Source organism: Oncorhynchus keta, chromosome 24, assembly GCF_023373465.1.
Source record: "Oncorhynchus keta strain PuntledgeMale-10-30-2019 chromosome 24, Oket_V2, whole genome shotgun sequence".
Taxonomy (NCBI): Eukaryota; Metazoa; Chordata; class Actinopteri; order Salmoniformes; family Salmonidae; genus Oncorhynchus; species Oncorhynchus keta.
The window spans coordinates 620,842-640,366 of record NC_068444.1 but is presented as its reverse complement, the minus strand read 5'-3'; the positions used below and the strand labels follow the sequence as shown (position 1 = coordinate 640,366).

The window sequence follows — 19,525 nt, the reverse complement described above, 5'->3', positions numbered from 1 at the left end:
ATTATCTATCCTTTACCCCTACCTACAGTATACTGCTGTTACTGTCTATTATCTATCCTTTACCCCTACCTACAGTATACTGCTGTTACTGTCTATTATCTATCATTTACCCCTACCTACAGTATACTGCTGTTACTGTCTATTATCTATCATTTACCCCTACCTACAGTATACTGCTGTTACTGTCTATTATCTATCCTTTACCTCTACCTACAGTATACTGCTGTTACTGTCTATTATCTATCCTTTACCCCTACCTACAGTATACTGCTGTTACTGTCTATTATCTATCCTTTACCCCTACCTACAGTATACTGCTGTTACTGTCTATTATCTATCCTTTACCCCTACCTACAGTATACTGCTGTTACTGTCTATTATCTATCCTTTACCCCTACCTACAGTATAATGCTGTTACTGTCTATTATCTATCTTTTACCCCTACCTACAGTATACTGCTGTTACTGTCTATTATCTATCCTTTACCCCTACCTACAGTATACTGCTGTTACTGTCTATTATCTATCCTTTTACCCCTACCTACAGTATACTGCTGTTACTGTCTATTATCTATCCTTTACCCCTACCTACAGTATACTGCTGTTACTGTCTATTATCTATCCTTTACCCCTACCTACAGAATACTGCTGTTACTGTCTATTATCTATCATTTACCCCTACCTACAGTATACTGCTGTTACTGTCTATTATCTATCCTTTACCCCTACCTACAGTATACTGCTGTTACTTACTGTCTATTATCTATCCTTTACCCCTACAGTATACTGCTGTTACTGTCTATTATCTATCGTTTACCCCTACCTACAGTATTCTGCTGTTACTGTCTATTATCTATCCTTTACCCCTACCTGGGAAGCCAAAAGTCTGTGTAACCAATAGGGATCCTTGTTATTGACTTGTTAATTGTTTACTCCATGTGTAACTCTGTGTTGTCTGTTCACACTGCTATGCTTTATCTTGGCCGGGTCGCAGTTGCAAATGAGAACTTGTTCTCAACTAGCCTACCTGGTTAAATAAAGTGTGGGAACAAACAGTCTGTCCCACGTCGGGTAAAGAAAGTTTGTAGTCAACAAAGTATGCAGGAGTCAAATGCAAATGCAAAATACACACACACACACACACACACACACACACACACACACACACACACACACACACACACACACACACACACACACACACACACAAAAGTTATATATTACGACTATACGATGTGTACAGGTAACATGAAGGCCTATGGAAAGCCCCAGCACATGTATATCTGAAGCATTCAACAAGAGAAATGTTCCTGACATTTTGATTACTAGTAATACATGTAATCCCACAGTCATGCTGTTGTCACCACACCTATAGACCAAACCAAATGTCACCCTATTTTCTAGTGGACTACTTTTGACCAGGATCCATAGGGATTAATGTAGGGAACAGGGTTCCCTTTGGGACACTGCCTTGTCTATAGGACTTCACATGTAACCTGGATTTAACTAGGCAAGTCAGTTAAGAACACATTCTTAGTTACAGTGACAGCCTACCCTGGCTAAACCTGGACGACGCTGGGCCAATATGGCCCAAGACAAGGATTATACCCACGTTTAAATGTATTTAACCTGGCTACTTACTTTAGTCCTTCCATTAATTGTAAAGTTCCCCGTTTACCATTACAATGTCTGGCCAGATCATCCATATGGCTCATGAGGAAGCGGATCTTCTCACACCCGGATCTTCGATCCATCACTAACGTCTTTAATGGAGTCCGTTTTCTGACTGACCAACTGACCGTCGGTAAACTTCACGGGTTTATGCAGCACTTTAACGTCCTCCAGGATGGCCAGGCCCGTTTCCCCGCCGATGAAGTTGTCAACTACACATATCCCATGCTTAGTCATACACGGGACGATGTACTACTACTCCCTGGCGAGTTTCTGATGCGTGGACCGGGTGGTGGTTTGTCCGCAGGGTTTGGTATGGTTATTCAACCAGCCGGGCTTATAGACCGAGGACACCGCGCTGGTTATGAACCCTTTCATTATAGTCTCTCCACTCCGAGATGCAGTGCGGGTGTTTTGTTGCGGTAGTGTCTGTCCATCTATCCCCCGACACGGTGCCTGACGTCCAGCAGGTTTCTTCGCCTCGGATTCTTTACAATTCACCTTGTGCATTTTCCAGTGCTGCTTCTGGTGCTCCTTGATGCAGTAAAACGAGTTTCGACACTGGCCGCACTTGAGGAGATTTTCCATTTCCCCACAAAGTTCACAATACTGTCTTTCTCGCTCCAAGTCCTGAGTAGTCTGGGCTACAGTCTTATGTTTAGTCTCCATGTGTGCAGTTGGAAGTAAAGTTGACTAATGTTACGGTCTTAAAAGCTAATCCTTTACACTCGTCCTTCTACTGATCAATGTGGATGTAATACACACAGAGTGGACCTGAAAACCAGCTCCCGACGACATAAGACCCGATCATTTCATCACAGGTATTCTGTTGTTTACTTTATATTACACTTTAATAGGAGAGTCGGTGCGTTCGAGCCCAACATATCGATACATCCAAGTCCCCGGGTCGTTTTGTAGCGAGGCGTTAACCATCTGTCCCGCATGGTACCCTTCCCCGTGTGCGCCCGTCGGTGTCCTACACCGATGACAGTATGTATATTCAGCTCCGCGCTCCCTCTCCCCGGGGCTTATTCATCACGCCATTCCGTAGCAAAACGTTTCTTCAAGGGAAGACAGCGAGGAACCTGAATGTGTCTGGTAGAAACTCTAGTTTTAGTTGCAAAACGTTGGGCTATGCAAATATTATGGATACACTACCTGTCCCTCTGCGCTAACAATCGTTGTCCACAAAGCGACGGCAGTCGGTCTTTGCTCCCGTCTCTTTTTTCTTTGAATTGGTGGATACATCTCATTATTGTAATACATTTTTTAACATTTGATTCGGGTTGTTGACGTCAACCGCCTGTATTATGCTACTAGTCTCATGTCATGAATATGTATAGCCATCTCGAGACAACATATATATATTTTTAAACCTTTATTTAACAAGGCAAGTCAGTGAAGAACACATTATTATTTACAATGACGGCCTACACCGGTCAAAGCCAGACCGCGCTGAGCCAATTGTGCGCCGCACTCTGGGACTCCCATTCACGACCCGTTATGATACAAACAGGAACTATAAGTGTTTTTTTTACCGGGATGTCACGTGTCCTACTTATAGCCGTACACTCGTAACAACTTAAGCATTAAGAAACCTCTCATCGATCAAATAAACCTCACGTACCAATAAGCCATTAATTTCTTTGTTGATCAAATTCGAAACTCTCATTGACAGCAATTTAAAATCTCCTTGCTTGGTGGGTGACACAACAGGAAAACGCCACCTGCTGGAGGGAGACACATTTTCTTCCTCGAGTTGGGTCTCCCTCTTCCTCTGGACTGAGCCCGAGAATACAAAAATGATCACGTATGTACATGAACTTACCTGGAGTGCATGAGGGTGATGCTACATGTGATCATCTGTACTTGCACTTGACCCATGACATCTGATAAACGTGGTTCTTCTCCCCGCATCCCTGCCTCAGTGTGCTAAGATATTACAAAAATAACCTTATTATGTCCTCAAAATCTCCTCCCTGTTTTTATTGGCCTACATTCGGTATTAAAATGGCATAGAATAATTCGACATTTTGGAAGTTAGCACCAGGCGGGTGGCACGTACACAGCCGGGTTTCCTCGGGACAGAGCTGCACTTCCTAACCTGCCAAATGTATGACCATATTAGAGACACACATTTCCCTCAGATTACACAGATCCACAAAGAATTCGAAAACAAACCCCATTTTGATAAACTCCCATATCTTTTGGGTGAAATACCACAGTGTTCCATCACAGCAGCAAGATGTGTGCCCTGTTGCCATGAGAAAGGGGAAACCAGTGAAGAACAAACACCATTGTATATGTAACGGATGTGAAACGGCTAGCTTAGTCAGCGGTGTGCGCTAAATAGCGTTTCAATCGGTTACGTCACTTGCTCTAAGACCTTGAAGTAGTAGTTCCCCTTGCTCTGCAAGGGCCGCGGCTTTTGTGGAGCGATGGGTAACGATGCTTCGAGGGTGACTGTTGTCGTTGTGCGCAGAAGGTCCCTGGTTCGCGCCCGGGTATGGGCGAGGGGACGGTTTAAAAGTATACTGTTACATAAATACAACCTATATTTATGTTGATTTATTTTCCCTTTTGTAATTTAAGCATTTGCACGTCGTATATATATACATCATATGACATTTGACATGTCTTTATCCTTTTGGAAATGTTGTGAGTGTAATGTTTACTGTTCATTTTTATTGTTGATTTCACTTTTGTTTATTACCTATTTCACTTGCTTTTTCATTGTAATTATGTTTCCCACGCCAATAGAGCCCTTAAATTGAATTGAGAGAGAGAGAGAATCTGATCTGTCCAATAATAGAGGTTACAAAGTCCCAGCTTTGTTATGTATGTCTACTACTAACTATATAACAGATATAACAGATATGTAGACTAAAATAGATTTGTAAATCAAATAAAAACAAAAAATAAGGGATTATTCTGTTATTTCTGGCCTATTAATACTGTCCTTGTAATGTTGGTGCTCTGTAGTCTGAACCTAAGTATTACAAAGCCGAGGAATCTTTGCTATAGGCTGATTTATTACATAGGCTATAGGCAAATGGCAATGATGCTTATGTAGCCTATCAATTTTGAACAAAAGTTGACAAATACATTTTTTTTAAACGGATCATCACGGACACCACGGCTGTTCTACCAGAAACTACATTTCCCAAAATGCATCGCTCCAAAAGAAGGGGGTTTCCCTAGGAATGCCGGAATATTCGAATACAACAAAGCTTTGGGTTTACTCTTCTACATTATATAAAATAATGCAAAAATTGTGTATGGTTTTTCAGTATTCTTCCAGTAATCCTTCTCTTCTTCTGAAAATATATTTGATGAATCAAAATAACTCGAATGGTTAAGGCGATTTACATGGGTATCATGCTTCTTCAACTTGCAATCACAACAGTCACTTCAGGTTGTAATCAAATGCTTCAAGCTAGGTAACTGTAAAATAAGAACATTCCTGTACGATAATACGATTATATAGAAGTTATGAGCAAGCGGGAAGGTAATCAAATTCATTATTAACATTATGTATGATGTGTAAAGTCGCAATGCTCTGGATTTGATACGGGGCAAAAACTGCGGACTCCTAATTTCGCATCAATGCAGCTCCACATGTGGAATTCACATAGCTGGCTAATCACGTTTGTTTCATAAAGCCTAGACTCGTTATATTTATGCAATAAGCCCCAATGGGGTGTGGTAGATGGACAATATACTTTCTTAATCATGACGCAACGCGGAGTGCCTGGATACAGCCCTTAGCCGTGGAATATTGGTCAAATACAACAAACTACCGAGGTGCCTTATTGCTAATATAAACTGGTTACCAACGTAATTAAACCAGTAAAAATACATGTTTTGTAATACCGTTTATAATGTAAATTATAAACCTAGTGGTTTGAACCCTGAATTCTGATTGGCTGAAAGCTGTGGTATTTTTAAGTAATAAGGACCAAGGAGGTGTGGTATATGGCCAATATACCGGCTAAGGGCTGTTCTTCAGCAGGACGCAATGCGAAGTGCCTGGATACAGCCCGTAGCCGTGGTATTATATATGGTCCTTATATGCCACAAACCCCCAAGGTGCCTTATTGCTATTATAAACTGTTTACCAACGTAATTAGAGCAGTAAAAATAAATGTTTTATCATACCTAGGGTTTCACAGTTTGGGGAATATTCAGAGGCGGAAACTTTCCATGGGAATTTAATTTGTACATTTGTATTTCACCTTTATTTAACCAGGTAGGCTTGTTGAGAACAAGTCAATAACACAATAGAAAAAAGTATATATACAGTGTGTGCAAATGAGGTAAGATAAGGGAAGAAAGTCAAAAAATAGGCCATAGTGACGAAGTATTTACAATTTAGCAATTAAACACTTGAGTGATAGATGTGCAGAAGATGAATGTGCAAGTAGAGATAATGGGCTGCAAAAGCAGCAAAAAAATGAAAAGCTAGTGAGGGAGATATGAGTCTCCAGCTTCAGTGATTTTTGCTGTTCGTTCCAGTCATTGGCAGCAGAGAACTGGAAGGAAAGGCGGCCAAAGGAGAAATTGGCTTTGGGGGTGACCAGTGAAATATACCTGCTGGAGCGCATGCTACGGGTGGATGCTGCTATGGTGACCAGTGAGCTGAGATAAGGCAGGGCTTTACTTAGCATAGACTTATAGATAACCTAGTTCCAGTGGGTTTGGCGACGAGTATGAAGCGAGGGCCAGCCAACGAGAGCATACAGGTCGCAGTGGTGGGTAGTATATGGGGCTTTGGTGACAAAATGGATGGCACTGCCATAGACTGCATCCAATTTGCTGAGTAGTGTTGGGGGCTATTTTGTAAATGACATCACCGAAGTCAAGGATCGGTAGGATAGTCAGTTTTACAAGGGTATGTTTGGCAGCATGAGTGAAAGAGGCTTTGTTGTGAAATAGGCAGACGATTCTAGATTTAATTTTGGATTGGAGATGCTTAATGTGAGTCTGGAAGGAGAGTTTACAGTCTAACCAGACACCTAGGTATTTGTAGATGTCCACATATTCTAAGTCAGTTGCTGGTAGCGATCGATTGAAGAGCATGCATTTAGTTTTACTTGCATTTAAAACCTCTTAGAACTACCCCTCCCGAATAGCACAGTCAAAAAATATTACTAGAAAATATTCATATTCATGAAATCACAAGTTAAATATTTTGAAACACAGCTTAGCCTTTTGTTAATCACCTTGTCGTCTCAGATTTTGAAATTATGCTTTACAGCGAAAGCAATACAAGCGTATCGATAGCATAGCATTATTTGCACTTAGCATCAGGAAGCTTGGTCACGAAAATCAGAAAAGCAATCAAATTAACCGTTTACCTTTCAAATCAAATCAAATGTTATTTGTCACATACACATGGTTAGCAGATGTTAATGGTCACATGGTTAGCAGATGTTAATGGTCCTCATACACATGGTTAGCAGATGTTAATGGTCCTCATACACATGGTTAGCAGATGTTAATGGTCCACATACACATGGTTAGCAGATGTTAATGGTCCACATTCACATGGTTAGCAGATGTTAATGCGAGTGTAGCGAAATGCTTGTGCTTCTAGTTCCGACAATGCAGTAATAACCAACAAGTAATCGAGCTAACAATTCCAAAACTACTGTCTTATACACAGTGTAAGGGGATAAAGAATATGTACATAAGGATATATGAATGAGTGATGGTACAGGGCAGCATAGGCAAAATACAGTAGATGGTATCGAGTGCAGTATATACATATGAGATGAGTATGTAAACAAAGTGGCATAGTTAAAGTGGCTAGTGATACATGTATTACATAAGGATGCAGTCGATGATATAGAGTACAGTATATACGTATGCATATGAGATGAATAATGTAGGGTAAGTAACATTATATAAGGTAGTATTGTTTAAAGTGGCTAGTGATATATTTACATCATTTCCCATCAGTTCCCATTATTAAATTGGCTGGAGTCGAGTCAGTGTCAATGTGTTGGCAGCAGCCACTCAATGTTAGTGGTGGCTGTTTAACAGTCTGATGGCCTTGAGATAGAAGCTGTTTTTCAGTCTCTCGGTCCCAGCTTTGATGCACCCTGTACTGACCTCGCTTCTGGATGATAGCGGGGTGAACAGGCAGTGGCTCGGGTGGTTGATGTCCTTGATGATCTTTATGGCCTTCCTGTAACATCGGGTGGTGTAGGTGTCCTGGAGGGCAGGTAGTTTGCCCCCGGTGATGCGTTGTGCAGACCTCACTACCCTCTGGAGAGCCTTTGTCTCTGTACTGACGCTTAGCTTGTTTGATAGCCTTGCGGAGGGAATAGCTGCACTGTTTGTATTCAGTCACGTTACCAGACACCTTGCCCTGATTAAAAGCAGTGGTTCGCGCTTTCAGTTTCACGCGAATGCTGCCATCAATCCACGGTTTCTGGTTAGGGAATGTTTTAATCGTTGCTATGGGAACGACATCTTCAACGCACGTTCTAATGAACTCGCACACCGAATCAGCGTATTCGTCAATATTGTTATCTGACGCAATACGAAACATATCCCAGTCCACGTGATGTAAGCAGTCTTGGAGTGTGGAGTCAGCTTGGTCGGACCAGCGTTGGACAGACCTCAGCGTGGGAGCCTCTTGTTTTAGTTTCTGTCTGTAGGCAGGGATCAACAAAATGGATTCGTGGTCAGCTTTTCCGAAAGGGGGCGGGGCAGGGCCTTATATGCGTCGCGGAAGTTAGAGTAACAATGATCCAAGGTTTTACCACCCCTGGTTGCGCAATCGATATGCTGATAAAATTTAAGGAGTCTTGTTTTCAGATTAGCCTTGTTAAAATCCCCAGCAACAATGAATGCAGCCTCAGGATATATGGATTCCAGTTTGCAAAGAGTTAAATAAAGTTTGTTCAGAGCCATCGATGTGTCTGCTTGGGGGGGTATATACGGCTGTGATTATAATCGAAGAGAATTCTCTTGGAAGATAATGCGGTCTACATTTGATTGTGAGGAATTCTAAATCAGGTGAACAGAAGGATTTGAGTTCCTGTATGTTTCTTTCATCACACCATGTCTCGTTAGTTATGAGGCATACGCCCCCGCCACTCTTCTTACCAGAAGTTTGTTTCTGTCGGCGCGATGCGTGGTGAAACCCGTTGGCTGCACCGCCCCGGATAGCGTCTCTCCAGTGAGCCATGTTTCCGTGAAGCAGAGAACGTTACAGTCTCTGATGTCCCTCTGGAATGCCACCCTTGCTCGGATTTCGTCAACCTTCTTGTCAAGAGACTGGACATTGGCAAGAAGAATGCTAGGGAGTGGTGCCCGATGTGCCCGTCTCCGGAGTCTGACCAGAAGACCGCCTCGTTTCCCTCTTTTTCGGAGTAGTTTTTTGGGTCGATGCATGGAATCCATTCCGTTGTCCTGTTTGTAAGGCAGAACACAGGATCCGCGTCGCGAAAAACATATTCTTGGTCGTACTGATGGTGAGTTGACGCTGATCTTATATTCAGTAGTTCTTCTCGACTGTATGTAATGAAACCTAAGATGACCTGGGGTACTAATGTAAGAAATAACACGTAAAAAAACAAAAAACTGCATAGTTTCCTAGGAACGCAAAGCGAGGCAGCCATCTCTGTCGGCGCCGGAAGTACCTTTGATGATCTTCGGATGTTTTCACTCATGAGACTCCCAGTTAGACAGCAAATGTTCCTTTTGTTCCATAAAGATATTTTTTATATCCAAATTCCTCCGTTAGTTTGGTGCGTTATGCCCCGGAATCCACCGGAAATAGCGGTCACGACAACGCAGACAAACATTCAAAATTACAGTGGGGCAAAAAAGTATTTAGTCAGCCACCAATTGTGCAAGTTCTCCCACTTAAAAAGATGAGAGAGGCCTGTAATTTTCATCACAGGTACACTTCAACTATGACAGACAAAATGGTGGAAAATACTTATTTTCCACTATAATTTGCAAATAAATTCATTAAAATCCTACAATGTGATTTTCTGGATTTTTTTCTCTCATTTTGTCTGTCATAGTTGAAGTTTACCTATGATGAGAATTACAGGCCCTCTCATCTTTTAAGTGGGAGAACTTGCACAATTGGTGGCTGACTAAATACTTTTTTTGCCCCACTGTATATACTGTACTCGATACCATCTACTGCATCTTGCCTATGCCGTTCTGTGCCATCACTCATTCATATATCTTTATGTACATATTCTTTATCCCTTTACACTTGTGTGTAAGGTAGTAGTTTTGGAATTGTTTAGGTTAGATTACTTGTTGGTTATTACTGCATTGTCGGAAATAGAAGCACAAGCATTTCACTACTCTCGCATTAACATCTGCTAACCATGTGTATGTGACCATTAACATCTGCTAACCAATGGGTATGTGACCATTAACATCTGCTAACCATGTGTATGTGACCATTAACATCTGCTAACCATGTGTATGTGACCATTAACATCTGCTAACCATGTGTATGTGACCATTAACATCTGCTAACCATGTGTATGTGACCATTAACATCTGCTAACCATGTGTATGTGACCATTAACATCTGCTAACCATGTGTATGTGACCATTAACATCTGCTAACCATGTGTATGTGACCATTAACATCTGCTAACCATGTGTATGTGACCAATAACATCTGCTAACCATGTGTATGTGACCATTAACATCTGATAACCATGTGTATGTGACCATTAACATCTGCTAACCATGTGTATGTGACCATTAACATCTGCTAACCATGTGTATGTGACCATTAACATCTGCTAACCATGTGTATGTGACCAATAACATCTGCTAACCATGTGTATGTGACCATTAACATCTGATAACCATGTGTATGTGACCATTAACATCTGATAACCATGTGTATGTGACCATTAACATCTGCTAACCATGTGTATGTGACCATTAACATCTGCTAACCATGTGTATGTGACCATTAACATCTGATAACCATGTGTATGTGACCATTAACATCTGATAACCATGTGTATGTGACCATTAACATCTGATAACCATGTGTATGTGACCATTAACATCTGATAACCATGTGTATGTGACCATTAACATCTGCTAACCATGTGTATGTGACCATTAACATCTGATAACCATGTGTATGTGACCATTAAAATCTGCTAACCATGTGTATGTGACCATTAACATCTGCTAACCATGTGACCATTAACATCTGCTAACCATGTGTATGTGACCATTAACATCTGATAACCATGTGTATGTGACCATTAACATCTGCTAACCATGTGACCATTAACATCTGCTAACCATGTGTATGTGACCATTAACATCTGCTAACCATGTGTATGTGACCATTAACATCTGCTAACCATGTGTATGTGACCATTAACATCTGCTAACCATGTGTATGTGACCATTAACATCTGCTAACCATGTGTATGTGACCATTAACATCTGCTAACCATGTGTATGTGACCAATAACATCTGCTAACCATGTGTATGTGACCATTAACATCTGATAACCATGTGTATGTGACCATTAACATCTGCTAACCATGTGTATGTGACCATTAACATCTGCTAACCATGTGTATGTGACCATTAACATCTGCTAACCATGTGTATGTGACCATTAACATCTGCTAACCATGTGTATGTGACCATTAACATCTGCTAACCATGTGTATGTGACCATTAACATCTGATAACCATGTGTATGTGACCATTAACATCTGATAACCATGTGTATGTGACCATTAACATCTGCTAACCATGTGTATGTGACCATTAACATCTGCTAACCATGTGTATGTGACCATTAACATCTGATAACCATGTGTATGTGACCATTAAAATCTGCTAACCATGTGTATGTGACCATTAACATCTGCTAACCATGTGACCATTAACATCTGCTAACCATGTGTATGTGACCATTAACATCTGATAACCATGTGACCATTAACATCTGATAACCATGTGACCATTAACATCTGATAACCATGTGTATGTGACCAATAACATCTGCTAACCATGTGTATGTGACCAATAACATCTGCTAACCATGTGTATGTGACCAATAACATCTGATAACCATGTGTATGTGACCATTAACATCTGCTAACCATGTGTATGTGACCATTAACATCTGCTAACCATGTGTATGTGACCATTAACATCTGCTAACCATGTGTATGTGACCAATAACATCTGCTAACCATGTGTATGTGACCAATAACATCTGCTAACCATGTGTATGTGACCAATAACATCTGCTAACCATGTGTATGTGACCATTAACATCTGCTAACCATGTGTATGTAACCAATAACATCTGCTAACCATGTGTATGTGACCATTAAAATTAGATTTTGATTTGATTTGATTTGTAATCTCCCTGTCTCCTTTTTTACGTATCTTTATTTAACCAGGCAAGTCAGTTAAGAACAAGTTATTATTTTCAATGACGGCCTGGGAACAGTGGGTTTACTGCCTGTTCAGGAGCACAACTACAGATTTGTACCTTGTCAGCTTGGGGTTTCGATCTTGCAACCTTTCGGTTACTAGACCAGTGCACTCTAACCACTAGGCTACCTGCCGCCCCTCCTCAGGTGAAGGGTATCCTCGGAGGATGAAGACAAGTCAGAAAACAGATGACCGCGACACAGGAGCTAACCTGACATCACCTGTGATGGCTGCATTCAAAGGTATCTACTAGATCATTTTCTGTGGTACCTGAATTTACATTCAGCCTAGAGTACACTCCTCCTTCTCCCCCTCCTCTTCACCTCCCCCCTCTTCACCTCCCCCTCTTCACCTCCTCTCTCTTCACCTCCTCTCTCTTCACCTCCCCCCTCTTCACCTCCTCTCTCTTCACCTCCTCCCTCTTCACCTCCCCCCTCTTCACCTCCTCTCTCTTCACCTCCCCTCTCTTCACCTCCCCCCTCTTCACCCCCCCTCTTCACCTCCTCTCTCTTCAACTCCCCTCTCTTCACCTCCTCTCTCTTCACCTCCTCTCTCTTCACCTCCCCCTCTTCACCTCCCCCCCTTCACCTCCCCCTCTTCACCTCCCCTCTTCACCTCCTCTCTTCACCTCCCCCTCTTCACCTCCCCCTCTTCACCTCCCCTCTTCACCTCCCCTCTCTTCACCTCCTCTCTCTTCACCTCCCCCTCTTCACCTCCCCCCTCTTCACCTCCCCCTCTTCACCTCCCTCTCTCTTCACCTCCTCTCTCTTCACCTCCCCCCTCTTCACCTCCCCCTCTTCACCTCCCCCTCTTCACCTCCTCTCTCTTCACCTCCTCTCTCTTCACCTCCCCCTCTTCACCTCCCCTCTTCACCTCTCTCTTCACCTCCCCCTCTTCACCTCCTCTCTCTTCACCTCCCCTCTTCACCTCCTCCCTCTTCACCCCCCTCTTCACCTCCTCTCTTCAACTCCCCTCTCTTCACCTCCCTCTCTTCACCTCCTCTCTCTTCACCTCCCCCTCTTCACCTCCTCTCTCTTCACCCCCCTCTTCACCTCCCTCTCTTCACCTCCCCCTCTTCACCTCCTCTCTCTTCACCTCCCTCTTCACCTCCCTCTTCACCCTCTCTTCACCTCCCCCTCTTCACCTCCCCCTCTTCACCTCTCTCTTCACCTCCCCCTCTTCACCTCTCCTTCACCTCCCCCTCTTCACCTCCCCCTCTTCACCTCTCTCTTCACCTCCCCCTCTTCACCTCCCCCTCTTCACCTCCTCCTCTTCACCTCCCCCTCTTCACCTCCCCTCTTCCCTCTTCTTCACCTCCTCTCTCTTCACCTCCCCCTCTTCACCTCCCCCCTCTTCACCTCCCCCCTCTTCACCTTCCCCCTCTTCACCTCCTCTCTCTTCACCTCCTCTCTTCACCTCCCCCCATCTTCACCTCTCTCTTCACCTCCCCCTCTTCACCCTCTCTTCACCTCCCCCTATTCACCTCCCCCTCTTCACCTCCTCTCTCTTCACCTCCCCCTCTTCACCTCCCCCTCTTCACCTCCCTCTCTTCACCTCCCCCTCTTCACCTCCCCCCTCTTCACCTCTCTTCACCTCCTCTCTCTTCACGTCCCTCTCTTCACCTCCCCCTCTTCACCTCCCCCTCTTCACCTCTCTTCACCTCCTCTCTCTTCACTCCTCTCTCTTCACCTCCCTCTCTTCACTCTCTTCACCTCCCCCTCTTCACCTCCCCCCTCTTCACCTCCCCCTTCACTCTTCACCTCCCTCTCTTCACCTCCCCCTCTTCACCTCCACTCTCTTCACCTCCCTCTCTTCACCTCCCCTCTTCACCTCCCTCTCTTCACCTCCCCTCTTCACCTCCCTCTCTTCACCTCCCCTCTCTTCACCTCCCTCTCTTCACCTCCCCTCTCTTCACCTCCCCCTCTTCACCTCCCCCTCTTCACCTCCCCCTCTTCACCTCCTCTCTCTTCACCTCCCCCTCTTCACCTCCCCCTCTTCACCTCCCCCTCTTCACCTCCCCCTCTTCACCTCCCCTCTTCACCTTCCCCCTCTTCACCTCCCCCTCTTCACCTCCTCTCTCTTCACCTCCCCCTCTTCACCCTCTCTTCACCTCCCCCCTCTTCACTCTCTCTTCACCTCCCCCTCTTCACCTCCCCTCTTCACCTCCCCCTCTTCACCTCCCCCTCTTCACCTCTCTTCACCTCCCCTCTTCACCTCCTCTCTCTTCACCTCCCCCCTCTTCACCTTCCCCTCTTCACCTCCCTCTCTTCACCTCCTCTCTTCACCTCCCCCCTCACCCTCTCTTCACCTCCCCCTCTTCTCTCTTCACCTCCCCCTCTTCACCTCCCCCTCTTCACTTCACCTCTCTCTTCACCTCCCCCTCTTCACCTCCCCCTCTTCACCTCTCTCTTCACCTCCTCTCTCTTCACCTCCTCTCTCTTCACCTCCCCCCACTTCACCTCCTCTCTCTTCACCTCCCCCTCTTCACCTCCTCTCTCTTCACCTCTCTTCACCTCCCCTCTTCACCTCCCCTCTTCACCTCCCCCTCTCTCCACCTCCCCCTCTTCACCTCCCCCTCTTCACCTCCCCATCTTCACCTCCCCCTCTTCACCTCCCCCTCTTCACCTCCCCCTCTTCACCTCCCCACTCTTCACCTCCCCACTCTTCACCTCCCCCTCTTCACCTCCTCTCTCTTCACCTCCCCCTCTTCACCTCCCCCCTCTTCACCTCCCTCTCTTCACCTCCCCCTTCACCTCCCCTCTTCACCTCCCCCTCTTCACCTCCCCCTCTTCACCTCCCCCTCTTCACCTTCTTCCCTCTTCACCCTCTCTTCACCTCCCCCCTCTTCACCTCCCCCTCTTCACCTCTCTCTTCACCTCCTCTCTCTTCACCTCCCCCTCTTCACCTCCTCCTTCTTCACCTCCTTCTCCCCCCCTTCACCTCCTCTCTCTTCACCTCCTCTCTCTTCATCTCCCCCCTCTTCACCTCCCCCCTCTTCACCTCTCTCTTCACCTCCCCCTCTTCACCTCCTCCCTCTTCACCTCCTTCCCCCTCCCCCCTCTTCACCTCCTCTTTACCTCCCCTCTCTCTTCACTACTAATCTAGAAAATTAGGTTTATTCAGAGAGGACAAATCATAAATGTTATGCTGGGAGGTAGATATTTTGTCTCCCCTCTCAGCTTTTTTCCACAGAACTAAGGAACATGATGCCATTTATAACCCCCCACCCTAGCCTTGGGTTGACCAATCAGAAGTCCTTGCAGTACAACTGAGCCAATGGCCAATCCCTATTGACCATTAGTTCTCTAGTTTTTTGTCCTCTCTCATCCTCTGCGTTGTGTATTTACCTTCAAAATATTCTTATATCGACGACTAATCAGATATTTCTTCCATGCCAGTGTTCCAGCAGGAGCTAGACACCAAACATGACAAGCATGAGCGCCTGGTCAAACTCAGCAGAGACATCACCATTGAAAGCAAGAGGACAATATTTCTACTGCACAGAGTCACCAGGTAAATTGTCTGAACTACAAAATGTGGTCCGCCAGGGTCCTTAAGGGGTCCTCAGCAGCAAGGCGGAAGAAAAAAAGGAATCTCATATAGTTGGCCACTTCTAATGGTTTTCAAATGCAGTGTTAAATATCATCTAGGTTTATTTTTCTAATAAATGTTTGTGGATGCATTGATTAAAGCTGCAAATGCACGTAGAAGTGTGAGTTACAGATCTATCATTCTCATTGAAAGTGAGTCTAATAAGTGGTTAACAGCTTCTATCTCAAGGCCATCAGACTGTTAAACAGCCACCACTAACATTGAGTGGCTGCTGCCACATACTGACTCAAATCTCTAGCCATTAACATCTGCTAACCATGTGTATGTGACCATTAACATCTGCTAACCATGTGTATGTGACCATTAACATCTGCTAACCATGTGTATGTGACCATTAACATCTGCTAACCATGTGTATGTGACCATTAACATCTGCTAACCATGTGAGCATTAACATCTGCTAACCATGTGTATGTGACCATTAACATCTGATAACCATGTGACCATTAACATCTGCTAACCATGTGACCATTAACATCTGCTAACCATGTGTATGTGACCAATAACATCTGCTAACCATGTGACCATTAACATCTGCTAACCATGTGTATGTGACCATTAACACCTGCTAACCATGTAAACATTAACATCTGATAACCATGTGACCATTAACATCTGATAACCATGTGACCATTAACATCTGCTAACCATGTGACCATTAACATCTGATAACCATGTGACCAATAACATCTGATAACCATGTGTATGTGACCAATAACATCTGATAACCATGTGTATGTGACCAATAACATCTGATAACCATGTGACCAATAACATCTGATAACCATGTGACCATTAACATCTGCTAACCATGTGACCATTAACATCTGCTAACCATGTGACCATTAACATCTGCTAACCATGTGACCATTAACATCAGCTAACCATGTGTATGTGACCAATAACATCTGATAACCATGTGTATGTGACCAATAACATCTGATAACCATGTGACCATTAACATCTGATAACCATGTGACCAATAACATCTGATAACCATGTGACCAATAACATCTGATAACCATGTGACCAATAACATCTGATAACCATGTGACCAATAACATCTGATAACCATGTGACCATTAACATCTGATAACCATGTGACCAATAACATCTGATAACCATGTGACCAATAACATCTGATAACCATGTGACCATTAACATCTGCTAACCATGTGTATGTGACCAATAACATCTGATAACCATGTGACCAATAACATCTGATAACCATGTGTATGTGACCATTAACATCTGATAACCATGTAAACATTAACATCTGCTAACCATGTGTATGTGACCAATAACATCTGATAACCATGTGACCAATAACATCTGATAACCATGTGTATGTGACCAATAACATCTGATAACCATGTGTATGTGACCATTAACATCTGATAACCATGTGACCATTAACATCTGCTAACCATGTGTATGTGACCATTAACATCTGATAACCATGTGTATGTGACCATTAACATCTGATAACCATGTGACCATTAACATCTGATAACCATGTGACCAATAACATCTGATAACCATGTGTATGTGACCAATAACATCTGATAACCATGTGACCATTAACATCTGATAACCATGTGACCATTAACATCTGATAACCATGTGACCAATAACATCTGATAACCATGTGACCAATAACATCTGATAACCATGTGACCAATAACATCTGATAACCATGTGACCAATAACATCTGATAACCATGAGACCAATAACATCTGATAACCATGTGACCATTAACATCTGATAACCATGTGACCATTAACATCTGATAACCATGTGACCAATAACATCTGATAACCATGTGACCATTAACATCTGATAACCATGTGACCATTAACATCTGATAACCATGTGACCATTAACATCTGATAACCATGTGACCATTAACATCTGATAACCATGTGACCATTAACATCTGATAACCATGTGACCATTAACATCTGATAACCATGTGACCAATAACATCTGATAACCATGTGACCATTAACATCTGATAACCATGTGACCATTAACATCTGATAACCATGTGACCATTAACATCTGATAACCATGTGACCATTAACATCTGATAACATCTGATAACCATGTGACCATTAACATCTGATGTGTATGTGACCAATAACATCTGATAACCATGTGACCATTAACATCTGATAACCATGTGACCATTAACATCTGATAACCATGTGACCATTAACATCTGATAACCATGTGACCAATAACATCTGATAACCATGTGACCATTAACATCTGCTAACCATGTGTATGTGACCATTAACATCTGATAACCATGTAAACATTAACATCTGATAACCATGTGACCATTAACATCTGATAACCATGTGTATTTACTTTCGGTTTTGTACACCAGCATCAAACAGCTGAAAATACAATATTTTTGCTTATAGAAAATATATCTCACAGCGGTTTAGATGGTACAATGATTCTCTACACTATACTTGCTGAGATATCAGCTGATGTACGAAGGGCTATATAATTTGATTTGATTCTCTACACTATACTTGCTTGTTTTGTCACAACCTGAAATTAGGCTAGCTATTAGAATTTTAGCAAGCAGGAAATGGCTGAGTGATTTCTGCAACTTGCTCCTTTAAATGTCATGTCCATCCTATAAGAAGCCAACAGTAGGTCGACTAGCCTGATGTGAATGTATTGTCCCAACAGTAGGTCGACTAGCCTGATGTGAATGTATTGTCCTAACAGTAGATGGACTAGCCTGATGTGAATGTATTGTCCCAACAGTAGATGGACTAGCCTGATGTGAATGTATTGTCCCAACAGTAGGTCGACTAGCCTGATGTGAATGTATTGTCCTAACAGTAGATGGACTAGCCTGATGTGAATGTATTGTCCCAACAGTAGGTCGACTAGCCTGATGTGAATGTATTGTCCCAACAGTAGATGGACTAGCCTGATGTGAATGTATTGTCCCAACAGTAGATGGACTAGCCTGATGTGAATGTATTGTCCCAACAGTAGATGGACTAGCCTGATGTGAATGTATTGTCCCAACAGTAGATGGACTAGCCTGATGTGAATGTATTGTCCCAACAGTAGATGGACTAGCCTGATGTGAATGTATTGTCCTAACAGTAGATGGACTAGCCTGATGTGAATGTATTGTCCTAACAGTAGGTGGACTAGCCTGATGTGAATGTATTGTCCCAACAGTAGATGGACTAGCCTGATGTGAATGTATTGTCCCAACAGTAGATGGACTAGCCTGATGTGAATGTATTGTCCTAACAGTAGGTCGACTAGCCTGATGTGAATGTATTGTCCCAACAGTAGATGGACTAGCCTGATGTGAATCTATTGTCCCAACAGTAGATGGACTAGCCTGATGTGAATCTATTGTCCCAACAGTAGATGGACTAGCCTGATGTGAAATTATTGTCCCTGCAGTGTCCCAGACGTGGAGGAGGTCCTCACAGAAGCTGATCTGAAGCTGGATGGAGTGAGACTGAACATCAGAATGATTGCTGAGGAGCTCAGAGGAGAGGACCTGCACCAGTTCCATAGAGCCTTCACACCAGGTACGGACGGATGGACGGACGGACGGACAGATGGACGGACGGACGGATGGACGGACACAGGATACAACGGCAGGACACGCAGTCCTCCGGTTTCCAGTTAACCTCCTGATCTGAAGAACAGACTCAATATGATATAGACACACCCACTACAATATGATATAGACACACCCACTACAATAGGATATAGACACACCCA

At 43.5% G+C, this 19,525-nt stretch overlaps 1 protein-coding gene and 1 pseudogene across 2 annotated transcripts in view; one reads left to right on the top strand and one right to left on the bottom strand.

Annotated features, from left to right (window-relative positions):
- Nucleotides 1-1,613: 1,613 nt before the first annotated feature.
- LOC127911253 (egl nine homolog 1-like) lies at nucleotides 1,614-2,820 on the bottom strand (annotated as a pseudogene).
- Nucleotides 2,470-19,525, top strand: part of tsnax (translin-associated factor X) — a 32,951-nt gene continuing 15,895 nt past the window's right edge. Inside the window, exons 1-4 of one of the 2 annotated variants that reach the window (XM_052477436.1) lie at nucleotides 2,470-2,491; nucleotides 12,285-12,380; nucleotides 15,537-15,651; nucleotides 19,199-19,329. In XM_052477436.1, coding sequence (XP_052333396.1) covers nucleotides 12,305-12,380; nucleotides 15,537-15,651; nucleotides 19,199-19,329 — 322 coding nt within the window. In that variant the 5' untranslated portion in view covers nucleotides 2,470-2,491; nucleotides 12,285-12,304. Of the gene's footprint in view, nucleotides 2,492-5,028; nucleotides 5,179-12,284; nucleotides 12,381-15,536; nucleotides 15,652-19,198; nucleotides 19,330-19,525 lie in introns of those variants that run through there. The other variant, XM_052477435.1, reaches the window with a different exon arrangement.